The sequence below is a fragment of the Parus major genome, chromosome 1, assembly GCF_001522545.3.
Source record: "Parus major isolate Abel chromosome 1, Parus_major1.1, whole genome shotgun sequence".
NCBI classification, from domain to species: domain Eukaryota; kingdom Metazoa; phylum Chordata; class Aves; order Passeriformes; family Paridae; genus Parus; species Parus major.
Genome location: NC_031768.1, coordinates 101460055 through 101488007, shown reverse-complemented (window position 1 = coordinate 101488007; position 27953 = coordinate 101460055). Strand labels below are relative to the sequence as shown.

The following is a 27953-nucleotide window of genomic DNA, read 5'->3' as shown; positions in this document are numbered from 1 at the left end:
CCTGTTAAAACATCCTCACCCCCATAAACCCCATCTGAAAGAAAAAAAAAGATAACCATAAAGCAAAATAGAGAAATCCCTACATTAGCAATTTTCCCGTGCTCTTTCAGCTGCCTAACGTGGTCCCTTGAATCCCTGGCAGAACTAGGCAAGAAAATGCCTATTTTTGTGATAGTATGGATTTTTCTTTAAATGGAAAAACTTTATTTATCTAAGCTGTTGCCAAACAGAACCACTTTCAAGGGGATCATTTTACAGCACAAAGCTTTGAGAATGTGCACTTTTTGACAATGTAGAAAAATAATTTGTTACTCCTTGTGGTACTGCTGCTTGGGATAAATTAACAAAAAATTTTTTCAGAGCGTAATGCATCCATTTCTGGTCTCTGCCTCCTCCTCAGAGAAAGCCGTTCCAGTCTGGATAAGTGATTTCTTGGCATTTCCCCAAATTGCTTGGGGACTTTGTTACATTATCATGGAGTTACTGACAGGCACCTCGTGAGGGCAGCATGTCCTCTTTCTTTTTCTCATCTCCTTCATTAGACCCAGCTCTGCTTCCACATTGAATAAAAAAAAGCGGTGTACACAATACAAACAGCATTATTTTGCTTATGCTATGTTAATTAACAAAGGGCTCAAAGAAAGCTGGTGACATCCCACCTTTATAGCTGGTGCTGTAGGAGATAATGTTGCCCTGCTTCACAGAGAGGGAAAAAACAGCTGAGCAAACCCCCAGAATCATAGTTTGGAAAAGCCCCCTAAGACCATTGTGTCCAACCATTCCAAACCAAGCCCACTACTAACCCATGTCCCCAAGTGCCTTATCCACACATCTTGAAAATCCCTCCAGGGATGGAGACTCTGCCACTGCCCTGGGCAGTCTGTTCCAATGCCTGACTGCCTTTTCAGTGATGAAATTTCCCCTAATATACCATGTAAACCTTCCCTGGTGCAGCTTAAGGCTGTTTCCTCTTGTTCTGTCCCTAGTCCCCTGGGAGCAGAGCCCAGTCCTCACCTGACTTCACTCTCCTATCAGGCTGTTGTAGAGTGAGAAAGTCTCCCCTAGCCTTCCTTTCCTCCACACCGAGCCCCACCAGCTCCCTCAGCCACTTCTGGCACTCCAGCCTCTTCCCCTGCTCCATTCTCTTCTGTGGACATACTCCTGCCCCTCGATGTCCTTCTTGTCATGATGGGCTCAAAACTGAACCCAGGATTCATGTAACATGCTCAGGATGCCCTATGGCTGGCAGTCAAGGAAAGGATAAATCACTGCAGGTGGGCCTGCATCCAGCTGCCATGCCTTTTCCATAAACTGAGTCACGTACCCTTTTGTTCTATTTGCCGGAGAGAGCCTTGATTTGAGAGAAAGGCAACAAAATAGGACAGCAACTATGTCTAAACACATGAGGAAAAAGTGGTGAAAGTGGAAAGTCCCCTCTTCCAGCCTGTAGTGAGGGACAGATTCATCAGGATTCTTGCAGGTATAATGAGGAATGTTAGGAGGACAGGGCAATCTTAAAGAACCAGAGAAGTGCAAATCTACTTCATATATCAAGCTAAACAAAAGCAGAGAAAGAGGCAGGTGCTGAGCTAAAGGAAAGACAGGCCCACAGGAAAGCAAAGATGCCCATTTCTCAACAGAGATTTTAAGAACAGCTTTATCAGAGCTGGTCTATTGTGGCCAGCAGCCTATTTCAGCCAAGGGAAATGACCTAGATAAGGCAGCAAGAGCATAGCAATTCCACCCTGACAAAAATTAGTCAGAGCTGGTCTTGCAGTATGGAAAATCACAGGATATTCATTAGTATATCACTTTTTGTAGGAACAGAGCCTTGTTTGAAATAACTCTCTCCCTCCTCTGTGTTAGGGGGATTTTCAGTCTGCAGCTATTCTTTGATCTAAAACTTGACAATCAAAAACTTTGCTTGGAAAAAAGCTCTGCAAGAACTGACTTGGTCCAGTTCTGGAATCCTCAAAGGTAGATCCAGTGAATTGTCACGAGTAGTTATGAGTACTTTGGGCAGAGCTTTGCTTGCTACACATTTCCAGAGAAGTCACTGGAAACACAACCTTACTACCAGCTAGCAGAAAACAGAGTTACAAATCAATTCCACTGGGGGTGAGGAAAAGGGGAAGCAAGCAACACAACCAGGTTTATCTTCCTGAGCAGAAGGCTTTCAAATTCCATTGGCCAAGCTTGAAAAGGGCAAAGAGTAAGTTTAGCTTTCACCTTGGAGAACAGCAGTCAGGCTGTGAAAGTCAATCAGCCAGCACTGATTGATCACTGCCATGGTTCACAGGCCAGACCCAGACCAAAAAAAACCAGGTTAAATTCTCCCTTGTTACTAGAAGAGTCCACATGAACTTTTCAGCACTGTGAGCTATTTCTGGAGCACTTTGCACCTCCAGTAGAAGCCTGGGAGCTCTGACAAGAACAATCACAGAGTGGTTTGAGTTGGAAGCGACCTTAAAGCTCATCTAGTTCCAGCTCCCATGCCATGGGGCAGGGACATCATCCACTAAACCAGGCTGCTGGCCTGCAGCTCTTCCAAGGATGAGGAAGGAAGAGCTTCCTTGGGCAGCCTGTGCCAGGATCTCACCACCCTCACAATGAAGAATTTCTTCCCAATATCCAATCTAAAGCTCTCCTCTATTAGGTTTATTGCCTAGAAGTTAGAGAAGTTATTATTTGGGCCTTGTCCTATCACTAAGCGCTCTGTTTAGAAAGTCACTTTTTTTATGAAGCTCCCTTTTAAGTACTGAAAAGGGCTGGAAGGATTTCTTCACCTGGGCATCAGGGATGCAATCCAACATTTTCTGTTCTAGGCAGCAACAAAACCCAATGTAATCTGCTATAAGGAGCAATAGAGCATGCTCATTCTGTACCTGTTCAGTGAAGGAGATCCACAGATGGAGGCTGCCTCAGCTCCTTGTACACTCCCAGGCAAAATCCCAACCTTAAACCGTGAAGATTTGCTTAAACTATCCTGGCTGCCCCATGCAGGGAGAAAGCAGATGGCAGAACAGAATCATTAAGGTTGGAAAAGATTTCTAAGATCAAGTCCAACCCTTAACCTAACTCTTCCAGGTCTACCACTACACACTTCCAAAGATGTTGATTTTGGTGTGAGTCTGCTTCTGTAGAGACAAACCATTTTTTTCCCCACAGGAAAAAAGGCACAACTGCAATCATACAAACTAATACCAGCCACAAACCCTGCAACACATCAAAGGGACCAAAGCAGCCCACTATTTTTGCCCAAGTTTATTTCTAGAAATTTGTACAAAAATTGATACTCTGTAATACAATAATCTATCAAATATGACAGATGAACATTTGTCTTTAGAGGCAAGATTCCAGAGATGTGAAATACCATCCTCTTGCATGGAAGAAAGGCACATTTTAGAGCTCAAGATACACTCAATTGAATGGTTGAAAAGGCAGGTCAGACATGCAAGTAGTGCAGTGTTTCAGGTTTATACATCAATTGTACTCTCAAGAAATCTCACTACAAGCGTGTTAATATCCACGTAAACATTTTATAAATACTTTTAAAAGTAGCTCACTTTAGATTCTATGTGCAAAGGCTACTCCTTTACATTCACTGGATGGAGTAATTAGAAGCCAGCTCCAGGCCAGAAGTAACTTCTAGATTCCCCAAATACTTTGGGCATCCAAAGCACTTGCATCAACAGTCCAACTGCATTTTTTCCCTATGGGCTACCCCAAAGTTCTGCAACACCAGGGCTACACAACTGCACCATCCACTGCTCCTGGAGCTTATCCTTGGAGTTTTGTGGCTGTGAAGAAGTCCCATGTTTCCAGCTACAAGCCTCTGTACAAGCAGCACCTGGGACACATCTGCTTCTAAACTGACACTTCAAATACAGTGGTGAATTTACAGCCACAAAAGCATTCACTACACTATGGATCAAGGTTCACCTGACTCTTTCCACTTGGCTTCCTGCACCATCCAGCACAGATGCCACACCAGGGGGGTTGGCAGCCCAACTGTACTTCCAGAAAGGGTTTTCCCAAAGCAGAAATACCCTTGCACTACATAAGCATGTCCCAACAGGGGTCTTGTGCAACACACTTGTAAAACTGCCATGCTGCTCAAATCAACCTGCTCCTTTTTAGATTGAAAACCACATGGATTCTATTCTCCCAGAATCATTTGTGCTAGTGGGTACAGTAGCTGTAGAATTTTTTCTAATCCATTGCTGGTGGTCCAAGAGCATTATATAGCAGATTACAAAGGCAATAATTTAAGTCATCTAAATCCTCACAGCAGTGCAGAGTTGTGGGGTTTTTTTTTTGTTTTAAAAGATGTTTGTAATGGGATTTCTCTAAAGCAAAGCCTTTCTTTATTATTTTTTAGAGTGGTCTAGCAATACTTCAAACACTTGCTTTGAAGGATACATACACCCACACATGCTTTCAAGTACACAATGACAACTTGGACTCCTGGAAAAGATGTGTTGGTTCTGAAAGAAGGAGGTGCTGTGGAGCCAGTGCCTTCAGTTGACTTCCAAGACTTCAGTCTCCGGCAGGCCAAATCTGCTCTTGTATTTGTCAAAGAGCTTGATCAGGGAGTCCACATACATGCTATGGTAGAAGTCCACATCCTTCTGGGATGGATTATCGATTTTGGGGATGGTGATGGGCTCTCCAACTGACAAAAAAGGGACATATCCACGTTAGCTTAAATGCTCCTACAACCTGGATATTTGTCTTCTATGGACAAAGCTATAGTAGTTCAGCACATCCATTCTGGCACAACACAGTCTGCCATTATAGCAGAGGTTTGTCTGATTCCTCCCAGTTTTACCAGGCTCTGAAGCACAAGTTTCCCACAAGGACACACATCCCACCTGCAGCAATAACAGATTTGCTTCAGCTACACAAATGCCTCTACTATTTAAGGTGGCTGGGAAGTCACCCTTCTGTTTACAGCAGACTGATAAATCCCTCCTCAGTTAACAGCAGCCAAGAGTCAGTTCTTGATGTATACCCCTGTACACATCACAAAAGCAAAGCTGACCTTTTTCTCCTTCCCTCAAAGCCTCACTGCTTTGGGTTAGAAGACTCAAATGCAAGTTTCAGGGTTGGCTTTAATATTCAACTGTCAGACATGCATCCCTCTGGAGCATGGGGGTCAGGTTGCTTCTGACTTTAGTTATCCAAAGACAAAGAAAGTAGAGCTACAGCCTTTTCCCCAAAAAAAGAGCTCTCTTGCAAAACTGCCTGGAAGCAGAACATTCAATGAGGGCTTGTAACCTCTGGAAACACTTCTAGCTTGTTCTCAGTTTAGACTCAGCATATTCTCAGCATAGACTCAAGTATTCTGCTACCTAGAGAGGCACACAGCACGTTTATACCAAAACCTTACCAACAGTAGTGATGGGCTTGGAGTAAGGTATTAGCCCCCAGGTGTTGGAGGAGAAGAGGCCACGGCCATGAAAGATGCATGGAGCAAAGCCAATGTGCTTCTGGAACTTCTTCTGAACCCATCTTCCCCAGGAACCCTCTTCAAAGATCACCTGCTTGTATACTTCATTCTCCCCAAAGGAGTAGACAGGAACCAAGTCCGCTCTGGAAAGACAGAAAGATTCAGGACCCCACCCCTGGACTACAGTTCATATGACAGCCCCACACTTGCTGCTGTGTATTCTGCCAGACTGCATAGTTGCTTGTACCATTGCCCAGAACTTTTATTGCACCACAAGGTACTGACATAAGCCAGCCAGACTTGGCATGACATAATAGATATACTTTGAAGGCATACAAGAGAATTGTACTGACAATGGTCCTGTGGAACATTGCTCAGTCAGGCAGTGGCCATGCTTCCATATATACTCAACTCCTATTTTTGATGGCCATCTCCTTTCAGACACATGGGGATCAGGGGGACTACACAGGTCATCACCCCATACTGACACTGCCTCTCCTTGCCCTGGAAGCCTCCCGCTGTCCCAGGGATCCCTCTGCCCCTACCTTGCTCAGGGGCAGAAGCCAAAGGACACTCATGTCTGATGCTCTGGGCAAACATCTGCACAACACAAATGCACAAGTTTCACAACTGCAGAAAGGAGAATTCCTCCAAGGTATCAGCTACTTCAGGGAACAATCACAGAATAGTTTGGGCTGAAGGGGACCTTTAAAGGCCATCTATTCCTATCACCTTACATTAAGCAGGGACATCTTCACCTGATCAAGCTGTTCAAATAAAAGCACCTTCCACAAGGTAGCAGTACTGTGCAGCACTGAGCTTGCCCCTTACCCATGCCGTAGAGCCAGTTTCACAAATCCTTTCCGGTTCTTCAGTGTCACAGAATTCTTCCCTGGGGTGCAGTTCAGGGACTCTGCTGCTCCTCCAACCACAATAATGATGGCATTGCCACTGCCATTCTCGGACAAGATGTAGTCTATGCTGTCACGGTTCACAGGACATATACCTGGATTAAGGAAGACAGACACAAGGGTCATGCTATGAGATGGGCTGGTGACTTCAGGATCTTCTCATACTCACAGCACAAAGTTTATACCTCAACTGCAAGTTGAGTTGTCCCAACCTCTCTGTGATCAGATAGAGTGGTATTAGCAGGCAACCTGTTCCTCAACTGAATAAGCAGTTCATAGGCCTGGCAGCACTAGACTTGGTCAAACTCCACAAACATCAGCTCTCAAAAATTTTCCTTTATCAAAAGACTTCAGCAACGATTTTCTATACCTAGTGGTATCAAAGGCATTCTTCCTCCATGTAAACTTTACAGAAGGATTTGGTTTACCTTTAGTGAGGAAGAAAGCAGTTTTTATTTTGATGGATGAGAGTCTGATTTTGACCAATTCCTCAGCAAAACTAGATAGTGGAATATACATGGGAGAATTTTTTAGTGATATAAAAAGAATAAATGGACAAACCTTTAAGACAGATCTGTGATATGAAGCTCTTGCAATGTATGGGACAGAGTGTTTACCTAAGACCGTATTCTGAGGAAAGTGTCTGTGAAGGTCTTTCCTGCTATTCCACACTGGAAAGAGCAGGACCTCTCTTCACCTTTAGTAAGTAATCTGTCCTAAAGCACCAGTCCCCCCTCCAGGAAAATGAAAACCCAAAGACAGCACCTTTAATTTCCTCTCTATTGCTTTAAAAATGTGAAGAAAATGGATTGCCTGCTCTTTGTACACTTACTTTTATTCTACAGTTGGTGTCCAAGCTTGCTCCTGCCTCAAGTCTTTGGCCAGAACAAGCCAAGGAGAAGTGGGATGCCATCACTTACATTCCCATCACACAACACATCTCATCTGAGTACTTCAGGTCATTGCCCTATTACACTATTTAATCTTAGAAGCTAATTTTGCACATCGCATGGTATTGATTGCTTGAGCCAAGAACTAAATGATGGACAGGTCCTGGGGACTTAGGCTGGACAAGTCTGCCAGCCTTGAGGTCTATCTGGGCATCAGGGTCATCACCTATCCCAGCTCCAGGTAAGAACAGAGCAGACCACTCTTGAGACAGATCAGCTGGAATTGAAGATGAATTAGTGTCTTTCAGCACAGCTACATTTCTCTGACTTTTTCCTCTGAAAGGCTCAGGCTATACTCACTGCTCCAGCTTTCTCCCATTCTCCACACCAAGGCTCATACTGGCTACATGGGCCTGGCAACAGATTTATGTTCAACTTTTCCACACTTGTTAGCAGGAGACTACTGCTGCTCACAGCACCAAATAGTTCCTTCAGAAAGTGCAATGAGACATGGAGACAAGTGGCAAGAGATAAATTCTGCTCTTTAACCCATTCACACAGTATATAGGGTTTTCTGGTCATCCCCTCATGCTTTACAGGATCCCTGTTGTACCTTAACCTCTAGCAGGCTGTAAAATTAAGAATTTGTATGAGTTGTAAACCAACTGTTTATTAGCACAGTGTTAGGATTTGTTAAAAATCCAACCGAAAAGGGGTTGGCCAAAAGAAAAAAAAAAAAAGATGGTATTATCAGCACTTTCCAAGTGATGTTAAGGCCTTTGTAACAGCACCCTTAAGTTCTAGTATAGGAAAGTGAAGACAAATTATGGCTTTCAGAAGGTTAACTTCATCACACCTGTAGTCTTGCTTAGATGCTAGGAACAGAGGAAGCACAAGTTTCCTCTGGTTTAACCACAGTGTTCAGGGATAGCCAAGCCAGTAAGGATGTTGCTAATGACTACTCCCAACATTCCTTCCAAAAAGGAGAAAGCTCTGGCTGGCCACAAGACTTGTCAGCCAGTCATACTGAACAGACTGAAAATGCTTTTTTAAAATATAAAAAGGCTTCATGGAAACTTAAGAAACACAACTAAATTTACAGCTATAACAGACTGGAAAGCAGATCCCAACTTCTCATATGCCACTGTCCCATGAATTCCCAAATTATGGACTTCACACAGCAACTAGCATCAGTACATGAAGATAAAAAACCAGCTTGAGATACTGCTCTTTCTAAATAGGGACAAACACCTTTTCTGCACCAGATCCAGTATTTCTCTCCCTCAATTAAGACAGCAATCTCAGAAATAGTCAATTCTAAGAAATCAGTCAGGTACAGCTACTCCTACTGTCTTTCCAGCCATGGCACTTATAAAGGTATCTGTTTTATTTATTGATGAATCAGTTCCAGAAACAGCAAACAGGTTACTGGATTGCTCAATTCACAGTCTTGAAGTATTACTCCCTCACCTCTATCTAATTCACAGGTGTCCTCACTCCAAAAAGGAAGCTCGGGCCATACAAGAACACTTTATTGGTATTTTAAGCACTGCTTCCTCTGCCCGGTCATAACTTGAAAGAGTCCACATTAAAATCCTGGACTCCATTAAAACAGACCTATTAATGTAATTCAGCACATTTAGATCACTGCATAATCCATGTGATCCATCTACAGGAACACATTCAGGGAAGGGGCTCTCTGAACAGCTGGAATCATGCAATACCCCAGACTCTTTACACCTGGCAGGCACCCAGCAGTGCAGTTGGGTGGAGACAGCATCCACCACCACCATGAAACACACATGTGTGACAACTTATGTGGTAGTGAGCCCAGGAGCTGAGCTGGCCATGGTTACTCAGTATTCTCAGTCAGTGCAACTTCTTCCTGTACCTTCTCACAATAACTAGGAAAAGCTTGGTTCCATATCTCCACCTTCCACAACTACGGTTGTCATATATCTTTACTATGCTTTTGGACAAGAGTATCCCAGAGTTATGAAGGAACACAGAGGAGTAGAATTTCCTGCAGCCCAAACTAGTTATATTTACAGAATCACAGAATGGTTTGGGTTGGAAGAGACCTTAAACATCACCCAGTTCCAACCCTTTGCCAGAGACAGGGACACCTCACACTAGACAGGATTTCTCACGTTTATTCACAGTTTCCTCTTGACAGCTACGTGAAATCAATGTTTGGGTGATGCTACAAGCATGAAGTGGTTAGGTGAACTTGCAGGTTACAAAAGGTTACAGTTTTCCACTTGAGAGGTGAAGACAGCTTAGAGCCAAGAGCAAGAGCAGAAATGGCACGGTGTAATTGTGCTTACCACCAGACATTAAGTAGTCCCTCAATATGGGCATCCTGAAGTTCCCAGCCAGGGTAGCAAGGTACGGTCGGATCCCAGGAAATTTCTGGCTGACACCCGTGGCCTCTGTGCTGAAGTTGCAAAAGGCACCCAAGCCCATGATGCCATGTGGATGGTACCCAAAAATGTAATTCCTGGTGGTCAGCAGATTATGGGTTTTAACCAGCTAGGAAAGAAAAAAAAAACAACTCAATTGAAGATGGATATTTTCAGGTTGTAAATAAAAATGGGAGAAGTAAAAAAAGTCACATCCCCCAGGTTTTGTCTCTCTTCCCACCAGGGAAAACAGCCTAAGAACTCATGTATGAGCTCTCCTGGATTTCAGAGGCTCTGGTAGGAGCAGCCATTTAGACTTCAGTTTCCCAAGCAGAGGGAGCAGGATAAACAGGCTGATCTCAGACACAAGAAGCCTGCCAGCCAAGGAATAGGGCATGGGTTCCTGCAGCCTGGGCCTTTTGCGTTTCTACTCCTTCCTAAGGAATTCTTACACACCTCTTGCCCAAACCAATCAAGATCTTCAGTCCTGTAGCCACAGCTACACCTCCTTCCAGGCCCTCTCTCAGCACATTAGTGGCTCACATCCCAGTATGAGGGGGAAGGAACATAAACATCACTGTCTCATAGCAGAAGCAAGTTCACTTAATGCCTGAAAAAAAGAGCCAACCAGTTAATGGGTCTGTTGGCCACCCTCCAAGTGGGAAAATGTGCAGAAGGGTGGTAACCACTGGAAACTATCCCTCCTTTTAAGAGGTTCTGCCCTGGCCTATATGCCAAAGGGTCAACAAGACACCTCAACCCATCTCTGATTCCTTCAGGGAATGCTCTAGAGCTGTGATCATATTGTTCTCAGGCTCCGCAACATTCCTAACCACTTACTCCTCTGCTTGCTCAGCATGGACTCTCCACAGCTGTCTTAGATAGCATGGAACAACCCATTCTCTGGCACCACTACTGCCAGGATTTTTTGATGCTATAGGTAGCAGCATCACCCCATGTGTCAGAGCATCTTCCCCAGGCAGTACACATGCAGTCTGAGCAAGTACACAGCACAAAACACAGCAGGGCTGCTGCACCATCCTACAAAAATAGAGATCAAATTTAATTTTTTTCTGTATGTTAGAATAATTGATGTTGGAAGAGACCTTATGGATCATCCAGTTCCAAACCTCTGCCATGGACAGAGATACCTTCCTCTAGACCAAGATGCTCTAAAGCCCTGTCCATCCTGGCCCTGAACACTTCCAGAGACACAGCTTCTGTGGGAAACCTGTGCCAGGATCTCACTACCTTAAGAGTCAATAATCTCTTCCTAATATCTAATCTAAACATCTTTTTTTAGGCTGCAACAGTGCCACTTTTTGCCAGCTGCAACATCCCAGCAGCTCTCAGACCTACAAGCTGAAGCTTTGACACCCCATCCCTCAAACTGTACATGCAAAGGCCACTCTGCATCAGTTCCCATAGGAAAAAAAATAATCCCACAGATTTTTCAAGATGTCACACCAGCATTACTCACCCTGCTGCCTTGGACAAGAAGTGTTTTGGCACTATGCAAGTTCATTCTGTTGGATCGTGCTACAGGGAACTGAAGTACCATTGTGACACACTAAAGCAGCATGCCCAGAAACTTGATTTCCTCCTCCCATTCTCAGCCTTGACCCCAGATGAAGCTACAGCTCCTGTGCTATTCAAAACAGTGTCTGTGATATAGGCATGATGCAGCAGCAGGTCCTGCAAGTTGACTGGCCCTCTTCAGAATTTCCTCTGGCTGTGAGGTCATGTAGAGCTCCAGGAAGAGGGCACAGAGGCTTGTGGTTGCAACAGCTCTTCAGGGCCCCATTGCCTAGATCACACCAAGTCATCCTTTCATCCCCTTTCCCTTCTTTCCCAATTAGTAGATAATTTGCTTTCACTTTGCAGGGTAGAAGGGCTGTCCCCTTGATCAGTTACAAGAAACAGCAACCACAGACTAAAGACCAAAAACCAATCTTCAGGAAAAAAAGCAGTGATATGGTAAATAACCCCTCCATCTATCAATTCTTGCTTAGCTGTATAGAGACTTCTAAAACAGGGCAGTGGTAGACTCCCCATCCCTGGGGTGAGTTAAAAATTTTGTGGATGTGGCACCGGGTTTAGTGGTGGCCTTGGCACTTCTGGCAGAATGGTTGGACTTGATGATCTTAGGGGACTTTTCCAACCTAGACAATATTTTGACTTTTTGATTCCAGGCCTGGTAGGTACAGACACATGGCTAGGCTGGACAAGCAGCAGACACTCCTTAAAGCTCCTGCCAGAGCAAGGTGGTGATTTCCAAGCCTCACCCCTCACCTGCACCAAGCACAGCTCCTTTTATAGGAAAGACATCTGAAAGAGCATTTGTCCTCGTCATTCTGGACCACGAGACACCTGCATGTTGAGCTTGGCAGAGACACACATATGAAAGACATGCTGTTCTCCTGCTCCAGCTCCTCCACCACATGCAAGAACACCCAGATCCCAGTGGAGCCCATTGCTTGGATACCTCATAGGAGCCTCAGCCAAGCTGCAGCCTTATTGCTGTGGTTGCTTTCCAAGAGCTCCTGTTACAGAGCCATAGAGTTGGCAATACCCATGACAATCAATCATCCACAGCACTGCAGGAGCTGGGCAAGAGGTGTGCAGGGATCCAACTCACCAACAGCAAGAGAGAAGGGCTGAGATTTAGCCTGGCATTCATACATATGTTTGTCCTGTGCAGGCTGCCACTGCCCTTACACCTGTGCCACAACACAGGGGCTCACAGAAGGTAAACACAGAGGTTGCAGGTGAGGGTCAGTCTATTCTCCCAGGTAAGAAGTGATAGGACAAGAGGACACAGCCTCAAGTAGCACCAAGGGAGGTTTAGATTAGGTATTAGGGAAAAATTACCCAAAAGGCACTGGAATAGTTGGACTCAATCTTCAAGGTCCTTTCCAACCTTAGGGATTCTATGTGTTCTTCCACCCAAGTCAAGCCAGGGAACCTAAGACCAACAGACATCAGACAGGGTTGGGCACTTCTCTGCAAGTGGAGGTCTTGAATCTGCTAAAGCACAAACTCAGCCCTGGGAGGGTCTGACCTGCCAACACCTTCATCTCTCCCTAAATTTAATTTAGAAGCAGGAATTTTTGAAGTACTATAGATCATGTATTTCTAGACTCAAGCAAGAGTGAAGACAGTAAAGTGCACAAGATGGGGCTTTGGAATTAGAACACATTTAAAGGTCCCTTCCAGCCTAAACCATCCTCTGATTCCATGTCTCTCTTCAGGAGGCTGGTCATCTGCTGATTGTTTGAACCCCTCCCCTTGAGAAGCAAACAGTGTTAGCAGGTTGCCCCAAGGAACTGCTGTAGCTGTCACTGAACAGCACTATTGCAACTCTGTTCTGAACCTCCAACTGGTTTTTCCTTCTGCCTTCAAGGGCTTCTCCAGTCCCACACAGCTCTTTAGGGCCTTGGCGCTCCTATAATGAGGCAGAGTCAGCACATTGTCCTGCTGCATCTCAGCTGGACAATCAGTACTGGGAGTGAAGCTGAACCTTCACCCCACTGCACTAACACACCCTTTCCAGTTGCTGCTAGAAACCAAACCTGTTTCTCTGAGAGCAAAGTCCATCCACCTGTCTAATAATAACAGATTTCTTTACACAGAACTAAGCCAGCCTATAGAAGCAGTAAGCCAATCCAATAGTGTAAAGAAAATCAGTGTTAATATTTGTGTGCCAGATACAGCTAAAGAACCATATTGCCAATTTTATTTTTAGGAACAGCGGTACATTCAGTAGTGGAGAAAGGGGACTGCAGAACCACTGCTGCTCAGCACCAGGAGCCAAAGAGCAGGAAAATAATCAGTTTTTTGTGTGGGAGCTGAGCAGCACTGCCTATGGAAGCATGCAGAGAGCAGAAAACCAGAGCTCATCCTACAGGATGCAAGCAGCAGATCTCATGAGCATGTAAACTTGCAAAACAACCCAAGAACTGCACTTAGCCGCATCACACCCAGCAACACTACGGAAGAAATTATCTTACCTTCCCAGCAGTGCAAGCCAAGACCTGAAGCTCCCCTGCCAGGCTCACAGTATTATATATGTCACAAATTCACAGAATGGCTTAGTTTGGAAGGGACATTAAAGCACAGCTTGTTCTAACCCCCTGTCACGGGCTGGAATGCCTTCCACTACACTAGGTTAGGACATAGCAATCAAACCCTTCTATTTCCATTCTGTAGCTCATGTACAACAGTTAAGGAGGAGCTTTGCCAGGAAGCTAGCCAAGACACAGAACACAAGACATATTGAGAAGGAAAAAAAAACAAAAACCAAAAATGACACTTGGCAGCAATTCCTGCTCTGGCCAGATGCAGTGAGCGGGTCTCCCTGCACACACCTGAAGCGCTCACAGTCTGACAAAGGTGAGCCAAAGGTCCGAAACTCTGGCTACCTGGAGTCCTGTTGCACATGGAGATGTTCACATGCTCAGTGACAGCTTCTTTACCTAAACAAAACCTTTAGATCATGGCACTCGCAGCATGACATCATCAGATCAGCAGTATATGCCAGGAGGCTGCTGGGAGCAACACCATGAGATGGAGATGGTGTATGCAGGTGATGTCTGCTCCAGTCCAGCCCCATGCATACACCTGGCAAGGGCTTGGGCTTCACCTGCCACTTCAGGTCCAGGACTCAGTTCACTGGGACATTCCTCAGCCACTTCATGAGCTGCTTAGCTTAAAGCACTATTTACAAGGCCAGCCATTAACCAGCAGACAAGTTTCTAGTGTCCTAAAATAGCTTATTACTGTCAGAGCAGCTGCATGAAGTCCCAGAGAACGTGGTCAGCGACTGCTCATGGTGAGCAACTGACCAGATTCAGGCTGCTTTCCAAATCCACCTGGAATTACAAAACATGACCTCATATCTCAGGTATGGGTACAATAGTCCTGGTGTTTCAGGCTGGGAGGCACTGCTGACTCCAGTAAGACCAGCCTGATCAGCATAAACATTGGAGCAGAGCTTGATTCTCATGCAGCTGCTCTAATACAGCAAGACAAATAGGAAGAAATTCTTCCCTGTGAGGATGGTGAGGCCCTGGCACAGGTTGCCCAAAGAAGCTGTAGCTGCCCCATCCCTGTAAGTGTCCGAGGTCAGGCTAAAAAGGGCTTGGAGCAACCTGGTCTAATAGAAAGTGTCCCTGACCATGGCAGAGGGGTAGAATGAAATGAGCTTTAAGGTCCCTTCCAACTGTACCATGATTCTGTTAATTAAATCTGAGCTGACAGCCCAACACAGCTGGTACCTGTGCAGGTATGAATGCAGCTACCACAGCTCTATATGCAGACTTTGCTGGAACCAAGTTCAGCATTACAAGTACCACCAGTGTGACTGTCACTGGTGTAATCTGTCCTTGCAGTGCTCAGCTGACACACAGCACAGGATGAGATGCAGCAGAGGACTGCCCTGACAAACCATAAGCCTGGGACACAAACCAAGCCCTACTGAGCCATTACAGAGATCAGGATCCAGTAAAAGGGATTTTTGCAGAGAGAACATTTAAACAAGTGATCCTCTGTAAACCTGTCTCTCTCGGCCAAGAACAGGTAACTGTTCCCATGCTCTTAGCAGGCCCAAGGCATTCTGGTTCTTGGTACCATTCCTAATATCCAGAGATATTATTTATTCTTCATGCTGATGCATTGTTAATGCATCGGTCCTGTAACTGTAAAAAAACACTTCTAGCACCTCTCTATCCTAAGATGCCTGTAGCAGCTTTTACCAACCCTGCAGCCAGCTGTCTGTTCCCCAAAATATGTAACAAGCAGGATTCATCTCTGAGCTGTCAGCCCTCCTGTTCTGCCCTTTGCATGTGAATTACCAGTGGACTCCATAAACCTTGCACAACTACTCCCCCTTTAGTGGTAAAGGAATTACACCCATAAGGAGCTCTCATAAATGGGCTATGTGAACTAGCAAGTGTTTATTTAAAAACTGCTGCAAAGTTTAGTTTATCTACCCCATCTCATCTCTAAACCTAATTAAATAGCCCAGCTCTTTGACAAACTTTTAATATCCACAGTGAATCTGACCTGCAGGGCTTCTACAGAGCGTATTTCCATGAAGACAAGGATAAATGTGTCATCAAAAGAATGATGGAACAGCAGAGCCAGCACTACAGGTGATCCTTTGGAATGAAGTCCCCAGCATAACAGAGTATGCAATATTATACAGCAATATCCAAGGCAGCAGTGTTTAGTGCAGCACTGAGGACTTGGTACTGTAACAGAACACATCTGAGACACATCTTCAACAGCAGATCCTGCTCAGTTCTCTGTCAGCCACGAGATCCAGACTGACTTCCAGCCTGTGCAGGCATAGTGAATTTTTCCATGTATGCTTATACTTGCCAAGAATTACCTGTTAACAACAGCAAGTTTCATGGTGAACTTGGCAGTGCTGGGTTAATGGTCAGATTTGCTCTTAAAGGTCTTTTCCAACCTAAATGGTTCTATGTTTCCAAGAGTACAGCAAAAGGCTTATTTACCAGCAGCACGTTCAGGCACCCTGAGAGTTCAAGTCACTTTGCAAAGGAAGAATCCAGTCTAAGCTGCTTTGGCATTCTGATGGAATTAGATTCGCTGTTCCTTTCTGAGGCTGGACTATCTTGGGGATAGGTAGCTCAAAAGCCATATCAAGGTCCCTCCCTCACACTCAAGCTGAATAAAACTTGCCAGCAATCTTACATAATAGTCCTTTCAGCTGTGTGCCCTTCCAAAGAGGATCAAGTTCCCTCCTAGCCGAATTTGACCCCTGCTCCCTTCCAAGTCATCCAGCTAATTCTGCGGTCCCAGAGCAGTCTGGCAGCCCTGTCCTCTCTCTGCAACATCTGAACCAGCAGGAAAAATACAAGTATGTGGTGAGCAAGTTACAAGCTGGAGAACTACAGCTATTCCCAAGTGTTAGAAAATCCACTTCTCCAAAGCAAATAGACATGAAAATAAATCTCACTGCTCCCTGTGAAGTGCTTAGACTTCTGGTGCACAGGGGTCCGAGATATTCTGGCCCAATACATCCCAGAGAAGAAGTGTTACTGGAAAATGGGCAGAAACTGAGCTAGATTTTATGATTTAGGAGAGGGGAACAGTTAGGGTCAGGCACTACATAGGACTGCTGCAGCACAGAAGAGCATCACAGAGTGACGTGCATTGTAAGGAGCCTTAAAGATCACCCACTTCCAATTCCCTCCCATGGGCAGGGACACCTTCCACTAGACCAGGCTGCTCCAAGCCTCACTCAGCCTGGTTTTGGACACTTCAAGGGATGAGGCAGCCACCACTTGCTGGATAACCTGTGCCAGTGTTTCCAGAAACTGGAGAGATGAATGAGGATTGCAGATTGCCTCCAGAAATCCAGTAAGACCACTAGAAACAGCAGCTTCTGGCAATCACATTGCCACCACTGGTGAAACATTTCAGATTTTCTAACCACAGCTGCGACAAGCAGTGGTATGACAATGCTAACTCAGCCATGTCCTGCTTACAGTTGAGTGTCACAGACAGACTAGAGCCAGTACAAGACACTAAATCAGTTAAATCCCAGGGTATAGAGTTAAACTTCCACTTACTCTTATTGGAAAATAATCCCTGAAGTACCTCCATATAGCCCAGTTTCTCACCCACTGGGATCTTCTTCCCCCTGTTGAGAAAAATGAATCATTTTTTTAAAGCATGTCTGTCCATCAAAAAGCCTAAAGGACTCCAGCATTTCCTGTCTCACTGCAGGAATCAACACTTTGATTCCTCCAAGTGGGGCACTTGGGTCATTCACTGAAATCAGTGCACGCTCTGGAATACAAGGTACTTCAAGCAAATTACAGACTGGCTGCAAATTCACAGTAGACAACTTTACAATTCAAACTAGAAACACTAAGATTCAACCTTTGGGAAAGGCCAAAATCCTGGATTATTTCAGCCATCTTGAAGCAATGGAGAACTGTGCTCATCTGGCTATGAAAGTAGTTGCCAAAGCTTGTTACCACTGCTGGTTCCCAGAGCTGGCTTCTACAGGTTGTTTGTTTGGTTTTTTTTTAAATAGTTTTCTGCTTAATTTGAAGCAACACTGGCTCCATAGAGGAGCCACATCTCAATAATCACATCATAATCTGAACCTTGCAAGAGGTGGAGAGGACAGCAAGGTCTTGAATCTTTAGACCTTTCTGAACTACAGAAAGAGCCTATGATAGTAGTGAATGTTAATTTTATATTGCCTTCAGCATCAATGAAACCTGCAGTCACTGCTCATGCTGAGGGCTGACATTTAAATGCTTCACTGAATAATGCTTTTGGTCAGTGATTCAGCCAGTCCCACTAAGAAGAGAAGTCATGCATTACAAGGAAATGCTTCTTTGTCCAAGTATCAAGACAGGGACGCTTTAACAACAAGGATGTGTTCTGCAATATTTACCTTTTTTTGGTGTGTTCCAGTCAAATACCAGCCAGGCTAAATATAGAGCAGCAATTGCCCAGCAATCTGTGCACAGTATGTACATGAGGATTAAAGTGCAAGCAATACCTGGAGAGGTGCAAGAAAGAAGAAAACAAGGTTGCATGAGGTTTTGGTCTCTATTTACACTCCTTGCCTTTTGACAAATATGCTGAAATCTTAGTCTCAGTCTGTTGTCATTAATCCTAAATCAAATTGGATTTGGCTAAAAACCCCTTAATGTAGGGCTGAGGCAGCTACCTCTAGAGCTCTGGAGAACCTCAACCTCACCTTAATGGTGCCTCCAGGCATTTCTCACACCTCCAGGTGGGGCAGCTGCCTCACCAGACTTGATGAGCACCAAGGTTTCTTTTTTGGTCCACACCAAGGGTTTTTTCCCCACAGCTACACACATCTTCCACAGGTTACACCAGCTCTACATCAGCCATCCCAACCAGGGTGCCAAGGATCCCACCCACAGATTACACTGTTATTTTAGCACAAACTGCATTGGGAAAGTAGATTGAGACAGATGCTGAGAGCAGTCATTCTCCAGTTTAATTATTAACAATCCAATGGAGCAGAACAGCCGGATGTTTTACAAAATCCAAGCACTCAGGGACAAACAGGCTTCACCCTTTTACTGGTCTAACACAAACACTTGTTGCCCATCTCAGGTACCTCCTGGTAGGACACCAAGCCAAGAGGAAGGCATTCCTGTTGCAATCACTTGCACCAGTTACCAGCTGCTTCTAAGAAACCCCTGTGGATATTCCCATGAGCGAGCCAAGTAAGACATTTCCAATTGTTTCAGCCTCATTTGCACAGTGGACACAGCCATGAGCTAAACATCAGCCAGTCTTTCCACAGCTCTTATGACTTTCTAGAGCCAGGAAAAGTCATTTATGGTTGAAAATATCAGTGTAACTGGTTTACAATACCCACACACCCCAGGAACTACACTGCTGCAGTACACATCCAGTAATCAACACTTATGCAAAAGTCAACATTTTTGCATTAAAATTCTTTCAGAATTACAGCCAAAACCCCTTTGCTTTAGGCCAAAAGGCATTACCCATGATAAGGAAAGTGAGAACCCATTGCAGCACAGAGATAATTTGGAGTTGTTTCTCTACTTTGGATTTCAATAGCCAGAACAAATCCTGCAGAGCAGAAAGAATGTTCGATCCTGTACCTAAAGAAAGAAAAATAAAAGAAGTTACATTTGCACACTGAGCAAAGAGAACAATATTTTTCCTTTGAAATAGAATCATAGAAGGAAGAGTCATCAAGTCCAACTTATTTAGTAAGAGGTTTCAGATGAATGTGCAGTTTGCTTTTAGAGCAAGGCTTGCTAAAGGCTAGTATTTTCCACAGAGTTTGGGCATCCTAGAAGAGGAAGGATTGCCATCTGCCAACATCCAACTTTTTTCAGATGACTAGAGGGGATTAATGGCAACCATCAGTACCCACCTGAGCAAGGCCCTGTTCACTTGACCATAAAAATACAGAGGATGTTAACACGTGCTCCTAACACATACCCTCACCTCAAACTGCCAGCTCCTTGAAGTGGTGTTTGATAAGAGGGAGCCCCATGAGCTCACAGGAAGATAAAGATCAGCTGCCTCAAACCACAGGCAAGCAGACACCAGGCTGTGGTCTGAGCTATTCTCATCCACCCTTGGCAAGACCTGTTGCACAACTCCCAGTGCTGTTCAAGGAAAGCTCTGTGCTCCAGCCTTACTCAGCACAGCCCAAGGGCTGGTTGAGCAACACTTCAACATACAACCCAGAGGATCCACAGCTCTCAGCATTCCTAAAGCAGTAAAATAAGAAGGAAGGAGCTGAAAGCCACTCTTGTAGAAGCTTAAGATATTCAAGTGGGGGGAAAAAACCACAAGTGCTTAAAACACTTGCTTTCTATATGAAGAACAACCCACTGCAGCTTTTGGCAATATGCCCAACCTTCAGAAAGAAACACTTGCAAGTGGGTTTTCCTTCACTTTTCTTCATTGCTTTTTTTACAAGCACCATAATAACTGGCCAAAATACAAATCACGTTCATGTGTATTTACATATTTCCTTTTGTATTTAAGGATTAGCCTGTTATTAGGACTATGAAAGAAGCAATTACACTGAATAGGTTCAGTTCTAGCTGACAAGATATGAGCCTGCTAGTGGGAATAGCATAGCAAGTATTCACACTCAGTCAAATGAAAATGATTGAAAATAGCTTCTCTAGGCATAAGCAGGCACTAGGATTTTTGGTCATTTCTACAAAGACACTCTCACTGGCACATCCTTTAAATATGTAAAGCAGCTGTTTCATAGGAATAAGAGTCAATTTAGATTAGATAAGGAAGACGTTTTATACTATGAGGGTGGTGAAGCACTGGCACAGGTTACCCAGAGATGCCTCATCCCTGGCAACACTCAGGGGGGAGTCACACCAAAGGCTGCAGTCTAAATTTAGAGCCAGACCACCCAGTTCAGACCCTTGGTTCTGCTTTGTCCATGTTACATGGACAATCCCAGTAGTGCATTGGGCATTAATGACTCTAAGCAGACCAAGTTTTAGGCTGGGATAGATCACACCACTACAACTGCCAGTAAAGTGAAACCTACAGCACTAATCCAGGTTGAAGCAGCAGCTAGAGCTGGGGGCAGTTCTTTACAAGACAATATAGTACAGTATTAAGAATGAAACCAGCAAGTAATTCTCCTGTTTGTGAGGTGAGACAGAGTATGTTGAGTTAAACTGTCACCATGCATTGATTTGCCACACTAGAGTATCTAAGCAGTCAGATTCAGAAATCCCATGCTGTAAAATCTAGCAGTAAATCCCCAAATTTGGGTTGACAGATAAACTTTACCCTTTATGACCTTTAAAACTCATCTCAATCCAATGCCCTGCCATGGGCAGGAATACATTCCACTACACCAGGCTGCTCAACTCTTGCCGCAGGGCCACAACTCCAGGAACTTGCTATCCCAAAAACCTTACCAAATTGCATGTGGACAGACTTGATGTAGACTGAGGATTACCAGATACAAGTTTAAAAAAAACATTTGGCAATAGTGGTGTCACCTCAAAAGAAGCCAAAACTCTTAGAGATAATTTGTGACTCACAATAAAAGCCCAGCCCCATCTAAGTTTCCTCTCTCAGCACCTGCATTTACTCTACCAAACCTCTACAGCTTCATAAACCCAACACTTCAGCCTTGGATCAGCTAAATCCCTAACCTCTTCCCAAAGAGAACAACTGTTGATCCCTCTAGATGAGAATTTGTACTTCAGCATTTTCTAGATGTTTGAACAAATTGTAGGTATTGCCAGCCCTGTAAATAGACCAGTACTGGGTAGCTCAAGTCAACTTGTTTTTCAAACCACACGAAACATTCAACTGCTGCAGACAGAGGGGAGGCAGTGGTTTGGCAGACAGCTCTAAGCACCTGCCCTTGGACAAGTGTCCTGGGTCACTTATTTGCTGAAAGCAAAGACACCCCTCAAAGAGAACAAGATTCTCCACACCAAAAAGCTCTGCAGTTACCATGGCCTGAATATTAACATTTAATTCCCAGTTAAGAAATGAAAGATGCCCAGTAGCAAAGGAAAGGACTGTGGCAATGGTCAATCAACCTGGCAAGTCCATCAAGGTCTACCTTTGCACCTAACCTGCAGACTCCAGATGAACCCATTTCATTAACCAGGCATTTACAGATTTTAGAGCCAAGATAACCCTTTCCAGATAGTCCTGAGATCCCTGTTCATCATATCATGACACTGTGTATTAAATCTCCCATGCAAGCCTTGTCTCATTTCAGCTTCAGTAGCTGGGAGGCATTTTTTGAAAGATTCTCTATGCTTTGGAGAACCAGGCCAGTTCTAGTGACTAGTGACACAGCAGAAGAGCTTTGAAAATTCAACAGAAAAGGGAGGGAAGGGGAGTTGGAACTCAGCCACAGAAGAATAACCCAACACTGACACTTGAGTTCAGTCCATTAGAGAAGGTACTTCCTCTAAGGGCTCACATGTGGGCCCACTCCAAGCACCCTTCACATATTTAAAAACCCAAGGCGTTCTCTGTAACTTTCAGAAAACAGATTATCCTAATAACCTAGTTTAAAAGAGCCCAGTAGACAGAACTATATTTTGTATCCATTTTTACCAGTCTTTTCCCAAGGAAATATTCTGAATCCCGAAGAAACCCAAACCTCCATCTTCTACCACTGAAGACAGTAGCTTGTCCTGTGCTGGTCACACAGCGCAGACTCTGGAGAATTTTCCAGGGTACCTGTCCCAGAGCTGGAAAACCTGACTGGGGAGCCTTAACTAGATAATGATTAAATCCTTTCTAACCCAAGCCACTCCATGACTGCTGGGGTCAGCCTTAGCAAACCACATTTACACAACACATACTTTTCCAACAGCTTTCCTAGTCCCAGATGAGATCCTGAGCACCCCAGCTCATACTGCAGCCCGTTCTCTGGAGTACCAATGGGATACTCCCTGCACTCAGCCATGCAAGGCTCTCAAGGATGTTCCTTGTAACAATGGACAGAAAAAGCTTCTCCAGGAGACCTCCCTGCTGCTCAGAGATGGCAGTCACCTGCAGCCTTCCAAGGAAACTCAGGAACATCAGCCAGCTATCCTGCAACTGATGATGGGCTCACCATACTTTAATCATTTAATTCCGTTTAACATCAAGTGCAGGAGTTGCTACCAAGAAGATCCTGGAGTCAGCAGTTTGGCCAAGTATTTGACTCCTGCAATACGGACTCAGCATCTGGTGCTCTTCTAACACAGTTTATTTCACATAAATTACACAAACAACGTTTATCTGGGCAGGGAAGTAGAATCAAAGATCCCAAGAGTGGAAGTAAACAGGACTTCACATGTGGACACCAGAAAAACCCAACTGACAGGACTTAAATACAAGTCAGACAAAGAAATTAACTGAGAGGTAGTACAAGTGTTACATATAGTTAAAAATACACCAAAACCTTGTTAAAGCCAAACTTATCTGCCACCTTTTCTAGACAATTAGCATGTTAATTCTTGTCCAAGAATTAAACTGCTTTACACAGGTTATTTAGAGGAAGATCATGTTAGATCCATCAAAACATAAGCTGCAAATGGACATTCTGAGCTATGTATTTGGAGAGAAGCTGAAATTGGAGGCATAGGAAAGATAGATAAGATAAACAGACCAATACTCAGAAGGATTCAGACTCCCATGCAAGAGCAGGAGCAGACACAGCATGCTGGTACAGCTATAAAACCCCTTGAGCAATACAAGTTCTTTTGTCCTGGGTTTACTTGGGTGCCCCAAGTAAAAGCATATTCACTATAGAGTAAAAAATTTGTTAAGAAAATAATGAGTAACCAGAGCAGAGAATAGTTATCCTGCCCTGTACACAGCTTTAGAAGAATTTGCTCCTGTCCCAGGAAGCTACTCAATCCCGTATTATCTGCACCATGGTGTGTCTATAACTGGAGATCAACAATATTGTTAGCAGGGACTTGCAAATAAAATTTGTATCAGCTCTTCTGGAAAGGAGCTGGGATTCTCCAGACCCAGTAAACAAATCAGTCCTGACACTTCTCGTTAGTTCTGCATTTACTCACAGCACAAAACTCATCCCTCAGTCTCCACACTCACAGCTGTATGTAGGTTAAAGTGATGTAACCACAGGACACCACTGTCCCAGACCAGCCAACAAGCTTAGATTTAAGTTAGCAAGACTGAACAGGTCTAGAAAAGAGAACATGGTCCATCCTACTACAGCTCATCAGTGTGTCCAGAGGACATGAGAGCTCTGAAAGAGGAGTTTCATGTGAGCAACCTCCCAAGCAACTCCGTCAAGAGAAAACACCTCATTACAGCCAGCTGTGATCCTGTTTTCCTAAAATAGGAGCTCCCAGGCTGCCCATCCCAGAGCAGAACTGATCTCTGGCAAACTTCACATGCTGTGTAAGACTAACTCCAAGGTAAAGCTAAGCAAAATCACCTTCCTTATCCCAAACTTCTGACTGATGAAGCAACACTGGAGGACACTTCAGCACAGGACACCTTTCAATGTTCCAGCCACACTGCCATCTTTCCTCAGGAGAGAGGGATGAGAAATCTCCTTGCTGCTCTGCCAAACACAAGAAAGAGACTTCCTGGGCATCCTATGGCCAAAGCGGGGCAGGTCAAGATGAGGAGACCACAACCCCTCCTACCCAACCAGGAGTTTTAGAGCATCATCAAACCCTAGGCATTGGTCCAAGATCTGCTCTGATTTTTACAATACTGAGTTGATATCCAAGGATATTCCTCTGCACGTATACAGGGATGAATATAGAGGCAGATGCCTGCAGCTCTTTCTTTTTCTGCTTGCTTTTAAATAGGACCAGACTTAATTCAGCCAAATTTACAAGCACCAAGACAAAATCAGATGCCAGGAAAGCAATGAGACTAAAGGACAGTATGAGCCATTCAGATGCCCACCCTAAAGTCAGCTCTTTGCACAAGCATGATACTAGGAAAAAAACATTCAGGGAGGGAGGAAAAAAAAAGAAAGCTAGTGTGTTTGTTCTACACATCCTCTGTAGTGGGAGAAGTTGTCCAAAGTGATCAAGCAGTACATCAGATCTCATGAATGAACCTCTACACCACATGACTGCTGCCAGTTTTGACCTGCAGGATCCCACATCACTATCCTCAAAACCCAGCACAAGTCAGAGCTCCTCTGGGAGGCACCTGGGTTCAGCTTTGAAGCCAGTCCTGTGCTCTCCTGCCCAGGCAGGCTACAGCACTGGCGAGGGGTTGGTGGATGTTGCACTCACCAAGGCAACATCCCGTCTCCCCAGGCAGAAAAAAGTTACATTAAGTTAAAAAGCACAAATATTACTGCAACATCCCCACCAGGTTCCTCAGAGGAAAACTGACCTGAGGAGAGTTAAGACATCTTTCCATCACTAATCAGAATTATCTAGAGATGAGGCCAATCACTGTCCCTAAACTACACTCCATTTTGAATTATCCATGTGTCCTAGATCCATCATTAACATGCCCGTTCTAACAAGGAGGCTGCTGAGGTTTCAGGTCAACCCTACATATTTTATAGGTTTCCTGAATTATTTATTCTCTGCACTTAGTTTGCAGTTAACTCTCAATTTTATGGTTCAGATACTGCTAATTCAAATGACTTCTCTCAACTGAAAACATAACTTCTCCTCTGTTAGTCATGCAAGCAAGCAAAGTTATTTTAAGAAACAGATTCGAATACAGGAAACACATGCAGGTCTTCTCCTCAGTCGGTTCACAACTGATCCTTCAGATCAATCTCTAATATCCTTCTGCCTGAGATGAGCACCAGCAGCTCAACACCCAGGGGCAGCACAGTGCAAAAGCAAGACCTCAGGGGTTAATACACCAGGCTCATGTCCTTTCAGCTCTGCTAATGATTTGTTTAATCAATAAGCCATTTCACAGGTCTCTTAATCCCAGGAGGTATTACCAGATTGCTTTCTGAGGGTAAAAAGCCTTTCCCAACACATAGCAATCTCTCAAAGACCCTCCACAAACCGCAGGGTAAATCACTGTCATTGCAGTTTTCATGAAAAGCCCTCACTGTTTGCTAATCCTGATCTTTCTCTAGACAAGCACCCTAGCAGAAGAGATACAAAAGTCTACCCAGCAAAACATTCAGACTTGCTGAATTTATTCCTGCAAGATCCTTTGAAATTCCTTTACAAGCAGGCAAGGTAGCTTGTGATTTGGGATTTCCTATAGTGTGTCTCCAAAGCCTTTAACCAACATGTTCCAGCGTGCAGGGAAGTGTTCGGTGTCTGCAGCAGCTCTGCCCACGATGGGTGTCAGCCACCGACACCCATGGCACTTCTCTGAGACAGTCACACACCACACCAGCACCGAGGGCTGTTAAAGCAAACTCGGCAGGACTGGTTACCACCAAACTCCTGCTGAGCGCTGAATCTTCAACTCCTCATTGTAACACAGCAAAAATAGCAACATATTGCCATTTTTTCCCTCTCCCCTCGATGTAGGTGTCGGGAAGACAGAATTATGAAGCAGTTTGACTTGCTAAAGAGGCCTTTTCCAAGCTACATGATTCTACGAAAATAAAGCTGAGACTGAACTCGGCCACACGGTGCCTATAAAACTACTCCACTTCTCTTCCTACCATGACGAAAAGACTCCTTTATACTCAAGTGTCCCACGCCCACATTTTGCAAGCTCACTACGCTTTGCACCTTGGCAAAATGTGCGAGACCACCCAGAGCCGTTTCCAGCAGCCCCAGGAGCGCAGCCCGAGCCGCTCAAACAACAACCCTGCGCAGAGACCTGTAATCCTCAACCCAAGAAAAGCTACAGCTGTCTCCCCGCCATTGCACATCGCTCTTCCCCCTCCTTAGTGCCCTTGAACAATGTTCCTGCGGTCAAAAAAAAAGGGGGGGGGGGGAACATCATAAAGCTGAGTGTTTCTGTGCTATCCCCCACGCCGCCCCCCAAACCCCTGAACCACCGGCATGCTGCTCCGCAGCGCAGCATCCCCCTCCGGCCGGCGGGACTCGCATCCAGCCCTCCCCCCGCCGTACCTCGGAGCACCCCGGAGTAGGCAGCGATGATGGTCTTCATGCTGAGAGGCGTGGTTAGGACTGGAGCAGGGCCATGGGATGGAGAAGGGCACCCGGCTGGCAGGAGAGGCTCCGGCCGCCTATCCATATATAGCCCGGGAAGGAGGAGGAGACGAAAGGAGGGCGGAGCGGCGGGCCCGGCCCGGCGGAGCGCCCGCGGCTCTGCAGCCCGGCCGATGCTGCTTTCTGCATGGGATCGGGATTTGGGAGCGGGGAGAGCAAGCAGAGGCCGCCCCCTCATGAAACAGGGTATTTCATGGCCTGTTTTATAGAATCACAGAACAGTTTGGATTGGCACACACGTTAAGAGTCATCCATTGCCACTGCTGTGAGCAGGATCACCTTCCACTAGACTAGGTTGTTTTAAGCCGCCTTCAGCCTGGTCTTGAACACTTCCAGGCACGGGGCAGCCACTGCTGCTGCACTGGGTAACCTGTGCAAGGGCCTCACACCATCACAGCCAAGAATTTCTGCCCGATATCCCATCTAACCTGCCGTCTGGCAGTGGGAAACCATACCCGTTTGTCCTGTCCCTCCAAGCCCCTGTCCAAAGTCCCTCTCCAGCTCTCTTGTATCTGCTTTAGGCACTGGCAGGCTCTCTGAGGTCTTGCCAGAGCCTTCTTTTCCCCAGGCTGAACACCCCCAGCTCTCCCAGCCTATCTCCAGAGCAGGGGGACTCCAGCCCCCCGAGCATCTCCATGGTCCCCTCTGGACACACTCCCAAAAGCTCCGTGTTGTTCTGGTGTTGGACCCCAGGGCTGGAGGCGGCTCTCTCTGCAGGTGAGGTCTCACCTGAGTGGGGCAGAGGGGCAGAACCCCCCTCCCCTGCTCCCCACACTGTGGGATCAGCACAGCACACAGGGGCTTCTGGGCTGGCAGAGCACATGGCTGGGGCATCTTCAGTTTCTTGTTCACCAGCACCAAGTCCTCATTTTTAGAGCTGCTCTCAATCCATTCTCCCCCCTCACTGGTGGGGAGAGGATCACCCCATTCCTCTACTAGAGATGGGCTATTTAAGAAACCATAGCCCTCTTCTTGCTCAAATGCTCTCCCACCCCATTCTTGGCGGATTTTATCTTCCCCATTTGGCTTTGGGAGTTCTGGGTTCCTGAAAGAATCATGAAATTAAGAGAAAAGGTAAAAAGGAGGAAAATTTTGTCATTTTGATGATTTTTTTAAAGGAATTTTAATGAAAATGG

The 27953-nt window shown here is 45.2% G+C and overlaps 1 protein-coding gene across 2 annotated transcripts; it reads right to left on the bottom strand.

The window, feature by feature from the left end:
- Positions 1-3248: 3248 nt before the first annotated feature.
- DGAT2 (diacylglycerol O-acyltransferase 2) lies at positions 3249-26824 on the bottom strand. Of its 2 annotated transcripts, XM_015643723.3 has the most exons (8): positions 26716-26824; positions 19186-19305; positions 18093-18200; positions 17254-17324; positions 9581-9785; positions 6284-6458; positions 5393-5595; positions 3249-4675 (listed from the first exon to the last, which is right to left on the bottom strand). In XM_015643723.3, exons 1-8 carry the CDS (start codon positions 26753-26755, stop codon positions 4521-4523), a joined length of 1077 nt encoding a protein of 358 aa, XP_015499209.1. In that variant the 5' UTR covers positions 26756-26824; the 3' UTR covers positions 3249-4520. The 2 variants fall into 2 exon arrangements, with proteins under 2 accessions (XP_015499209.1, XP_033374070.1); XM_033518179.1 differs by lacking the exon at positions 26716-26824 and having other exon boundaries at positions 19186-19414.
- Positions 26825-27953: the final 1129 nt, after the last annotated feature.